We start from the raw sequence: 5,714 nt of genomic DNA, 5'->3' as shown, positions 1-5,714 counted from the left end.
TTAGTTATCCATTTCCGAGCTTTGCCCTGGACGAGTGCATTCATTTTTCAGGGCCATAAACAGCAAATACAGTTCTCCAATTACTTTGATCTCTCCACTCTCTCCAAGCTGTGAAAATAAGAACACACAAGTATTTCAGCATTTATACCATGTTTTCTAAAGAGGAATAAATTAGAGGGAGATGAGATGGTTAGGTTGCTGGGACAGAAACCAAGGTTTAGCCTTTTGTAAAAGATCAGTAATAATACCCTTTTAGCAAGTGTACGTGATTTGCCAAAGACTTTAAAATTACGGCTATCTGAACTGAGAGGGCATCTGTGGGCATCAATCTAAGCTGATGATGTTTCAAACCACTTCCTAACCAGAGCAAACAGATAGAGGCTGTGCTGGGATCTGGGGGACCCAGAGTGCCACTCATCCTGCCTTGCCCTACCTCCTAGGCCCACTACTGTCTATGACCAACCAGTTACATATAACCACTTAGCTCAAACAGCCTTGAATCAAAACTGCACATTACCAACACACATGGGCTTTTTCTGTTCCCACTTTCTTTTTTTTTTTTTTTTTTTTTTTTTTGCGGTATGCGGGCCTCCCACTGCTGTGGCCTCCCCCGCCGCGGAGCACAGGCTCCGGACGCGCAGGCCCAGCGGCCATGGCTCACGGGCCCAGCCGCTCCGCGGCATATGGGATCCCCCCAGACCGGGGCACGAACCCGTATCCCCTGCATCGGCAGGCGGACTCTCAACCACTGCGCCACCAGGGAGGCCCTGTTCCCACTTTCTTGACGGAGGGGTAGAAAAAACAGGTTTTCACATTTATGGGGAAAATACCAAATGCATCCTATCCAGTTGCTTTAATAGTAGAAGGCCAGAAATGACTTCTAACACCCCGTCTTTCCTTCTCCTTCCAAGCAGTAGGCAAATGAAGCTTTCAAACTCCATGGGAGAGGGAACCCAGGTTCAAGCCCAAATCATCCTCCTCTGAAATTCATCTAATCTATTAAATCTGCTCAAGATTACCTCAAATAAAACAACAACCCTAAGTCATCATTGTCCTCTAGATTTCGGTCTCCTTTCTCTTCCTGCTTTCTTCCACCATTCCATCTTTCCATACTTCCTTTGACATAATGGCAAGAGATAATTTTTTATATCTCAAAGACTCCCAAGATTATAAAGAATTTTAAAGCTTCTCTTGCCCTACTGTGTGTCATCCGTTCTGCTATAGCCTGCTCTCTGCTTTTACCTCCAGTGACAGGGAATTACTACCCCCCAAGACAACCCTCCCATTTCAGACAGCTTTGACCAGTTTTTCCTCATGCTGAGATTTGTCTGAATAACATTCCTCTCACTATGCTTTCTGGAGCTAAAGGGAAAAAAAAAAAAGCATAACCACTCTTCCACATGGCAACCGGTTGCAAATATGAAAGTCAATTCTCTCAAAATGGATTAAAAGATTTAAAATCTGTTTTCCCACACAGATCACCATCAGATTTTTCTCTCCCACACTTCACTTTCCTAAAGACAACAAAGTAAGCCGACATGAGGGATTTTTCAAACCAGAAGCGTAAAGTACTTCTTGGCTATGGCATGCTAATATTCAGCCCTCCACGTCTAGCTAATGATTCTATAACAAGAGAGTTGATCTTCACAATGAAAAACAACAAATCCTTCAGTTATCAAAGGAAGAACCAGACACGTTCATTAAAGCATGTTCAGGAAGAAAGACTTTTTATAAAAAACATCAAGATGGAAAAAAGGGGGAATTGAGGTTACGCTTGTTCCTGAAACTTCCATCAACTAGAGCCTTCATGTTTCTGAGGTTTCATTGTACCTGCTTGCCAAATCATCACTTTTGCTGCTACTAATCATACCTCTGTTTTTTGGATGAGTCACAGTTGCTGGCCTGAGCCTTCCACCATTGTTCTTTTCCCCAAATAGGCCATATTTGGGGAAATATCTTTCACTGACAAATATTTGACAATATCTTTCACTGTCAAAATATATACTAACCTATACCAGATAGATGCTCACTAGGGCATTGTTGAAGGAGGGAGGAGACTAGAAAGGAAGGAAAAGGAGAGAGGAAAAAAAGAGGGTTTCCAGTTTGGACTTTCATTTCCCTATAGTGAATCCATTACTAGTATTTTCATTCTACTTGAAACTGTGTAAAAGAAACTGGGGGTTGTTCACTTTTGCTTTTAAATTAAAATCAATAGATATTGGGTATTATATTATAACAGTTAAATGTAAGTATCAATCATTCCAGAAATTCATCCTATATGCAAGTCCAGCTCTTTTGTTATGGTTGTTCTAGGTATATTTCTCCAAGTTTTAAATCTTCAAATGAATAACTTCAAAAATTATTTCAAATAAATTTGCCCCCAGACACTTTTCTGGTTTTGAACAAATGCTTCTTCAGATTAAGTGAATCAGTAGGAATCTTAAATTTCCCTTAGGATTAATGAGACTAAACGTAATATCCATTGCTTCTGGCCTGGATGGGATTCAGAAGACCTGTATTCTATTCTGGCTCTGCCAGTGACTGGCATATGGGGTGATGAGATTAGATGATTTAAGTTCCTAGCCAGTTCTAGAATTCTATGATTTGCAAAATTTGGAAATTGACTTATAAACATATAGACACATCTAAACACATATGCATCTAAATAGTCAACCCAATGGCAGGAGAATCAAGTACAAAATCATGACATGGGGCGAAAAAAAGGAAGGAAAAGAAAGGAGAGGAAAACAACATTTGTCTCTTCTATCAAATGATTTAGCATTAATAGTTATTAGTAGTACCTTTTTCACTGTGTCCTTCAGATTCTGTACATTTCTCTGGATATTCTGGTTGTCACGCTCAATATGCTACAAAATGAAAACCAGAGAAACAATTTTAACACTGTTGTACTGAAGCTTTTTGAACCTCAGCGCCCCTAAATGAGGTATGTTACATTCACCTGGAATTAATGTTCTTAGCAATTTTGCCCACAATGACCTAGATTTCACCAGTGGCCTAGATTTTCTGAGCTCTTGAATTTCCTTGGACACCGAAGTCCAGTCATTCTATTACATGGGACCTCACTTCACTTTTGGGAAACCCTACTGAGGTTGAACTTTGTGGAAAGAGTGGAGTGGTTTATGCAAATCCTGTCAAGAATAAAACCATAACTGCACCTCATCAAAAATGTGTGCTCAGAACAAGAAACATACATAAAACATCTTATGTGAACAGGGCCCTCCGCAATAAATACTAGGCCCCCTTTGCTCTGCTTGCTCCACTCAAATCTTTTTTCAGAGTTTTAAATGTTCAGAGGCATCGAGTTCACAAACCTCTGATTTTGTCACTTTCCATATCAAAAGGGCAGCAGTCTTCAACTACCCACCACCAAATATTAAATCTTCTTGTTTCCCTCTTTCTCTCTTTCCAGTTCCCTCCCTCCATCAACTTATACTCAGTGGATTCATTTGCACCAACTGGCATTTTTCCTTACAGCTCCCAACTCCTTTCTCATCTCACATAACCCGAATTAGTTTTTTCCAGGGACAAATAAGCCTCATGTGGTCTTTCAGACCCGTCCATCACCATCAACTCAAAGTGTGACTCAATTAAAGCAAAAGTAAACATTCTGTGACTCCCAGCGATTCCTGTAATGGTGTTACTGAGGTGCTTCTAACTGCCAGCATGGTGGGGGGGGGGGGGCAACAAACAAGGGTGGGAAAGAAAAGGGCTCCATGCAGAAGAAAGAGGGAGGGTGGGCACATGGGAGCTGGTGGACTTAGGTTGGGAAAGGAACTTACGCATTGGCCTAGCTTTTTGTTGAGCCTGGCCAGGAAGGGCACCACCTCCTGCATGTAGGGCTTGAATCTATTGGATTGGGGGAGCAGCACCTCTTCAAGGGTAAAGTTCAGCACCTGCTTCAGCACATGGCAGCGCTCCATCAACTGTTGGTGAAAGTGAAACAGCAGGGCTCATATTAGGCGACATTCAGAAGACCCAACCCATCCTCACCACCGCTCCAAATAACCACGAGTGGCATCATGCCTATGGCTTACGTTGACTCCCTGGAACAGTTTGGTCCCAATGAGACGAACATCTGTGTTGTTATCTGCCAAGCTAGCCTGGAAGAGAAGAAAAGACTAAGTGCTTAGACGTCAAGGAGCTAGAAGAAATGTCTGTAAGTAGAGCTGTACTCTATCCCCTCTCCCCAGAGCAGCCACATAAGGACTAAAGAAAGGATTCAGATATGTGCATGAGTTTAAAATAATGCTCAGGTGTTGGGAGGAAGGATAAATGAGGAGTTTGGGATTAACATATACACACTACTAAATATAAAGCAGATAACCAACAAGGACCTACTGTATAAGCACAGGAAACTATATTTTGTAATAACCTATAAGGGAGAAGAATCTGAAAAAGAATATATATATACATATATATATCTGAGTCACTGTGCTGTACACCTGAAACTAACACGACATTGTAAATCAACTAGACTTCAATAAATAAATAAGATATGAGGGTATAATGTACAGCATAGGTAATATACCTAATATTTTATAATAACTATAAATCCTTAAAAATTGTGGATCACTATGTTGTACACCTGAAACTTAAATAATATTGTAAATCAACTATACCTCAGTTTAAAAAAAAAATGGATTTAAAGCTCCTAGCATAGAGTTCATAACATAGTAAGTGCTCAATAAATGTCAATTTCTTTCTCTTCAAAAAATAAAATAAAATAAAGTAAAATAAAATAATGCTTAGAGGAATAAAGGGAAAAATAAATAGTCAGATGGGCTACTAAATGGCTCCTTTCAGGGTAAAACACAATGTACGCATCCTAAAGCCCAAAATGGAAGATCTCCACAAAGTCTCAGAAGAGACAGAGAATATGATGGCTGGTCTACCTGTAGAGATAAATGTTGGTTTCTTAAAGACCTTAGATGTGCTCTGAAGAAACTTTAAGAACTATTCAGGTTCCAGGTAGATAAGGATGCGAAAGAAAGAGAGAAAGAGTGAGATGAGTACCTCATGAGCCAACGCGAAGGTGCGGTTGGTGATGTAAGGCTGCTGGAAGTTGGCCCTGTCGAGCCTGCAGTGCGACACGATGGGCACAGCCGCTCCTCCCTGCACCCACAGGGCCGTGAGGAGGAGGCAGCTGGCCGCCAGAGTCCCCATAAGGGAAGAGCTCATAGATTTCTGCCGGCCAGCCATTGTAGACAACACAAACTCAAGCACCTGGTGACTAGGGAAGGAGAACCTGGTATCAAGAGAACAAGAAGCAAAAACAACATAAAGGAAAAAAGTAAGTATCAAGAAGTGTCACACCCAACAAACAAGCATACCAAGTTTGTTGGAGGACTTACCTGTTGATTTCAATGATTCTGCTTGTGATGGGAAGGTAGAAGATGCCGCTTTTATAGCCCCCAGGACACCAAATTGTGTGTGTGAAAAATATGACATCAGCAATTATCTAATTTCCAGTGCTGTCTTCTGAGAACTACCTAACCACCATAGGAGCCCACAAAGCACCATTTCCTAGCTTTCCCACCTTGATATGTCAGCATTTCCCTAAAACGTCATTTTTAGGGCCCAGAGGGTGCTTTTACAGACAAATCCCAGAAATTTTCCAAACCCTACATACTTTTCAAAGAAAACAATTGCTTTGTCTTTGAAGATTCCAGGTTTAGTATAATAGTTTTTGATTT

At 41.0% G+C, this 5,714-nt stretch overlaps 1 protein-coding gene across 1 annotated transcript; it reads right to left on the bottom strand.

Moving 5' to 3' along the window:
* On the bottom strand, window positions 1–5,220 carry IL22 (interleukin 22). Its single transcript, XM_060113571.1, has 5 exons — window positions 5,035–5,220; window positions 4,056–4,121; window positions 3,801–3,944; window positions 2,802–2,867; window positions 1–108 (listed from the first exon to the last, which is right to left on the bottom strand). The coding sequence occupies exons 1-5, from the start codon at window positions 5,218–5,220 to the stop codon at window positions 1–3; spliced, it is 570 nt and encodes a 189-aa protein (XP_059969554.1).
* Between the last annotated feature and the right edge of the window lie 494 nt (window positions 5,221–5,714).

The sequence above is a fragment of the Mesoplodon densirostris genome, chromosome 11 (genome assembly GCF_025265405.1).
Source record: "Mesoplodon densirostris isolate mMesDen1 chromosome 11, mMesDen1 primary haplotype, whole genome shotgun sequence".
Lineage (NCBI taxonomy): Eukaryota > Metazoa > Chordata > Mammalia > Artiodactyla > Ziphiidae > Mesoplodon > Mesoplodon densirostris.
The sequence above is the reverse complement of the archived record's forward strand: the minus strand, read 5'-3'. Positions and strand labels throughout refer to the sequence as shown.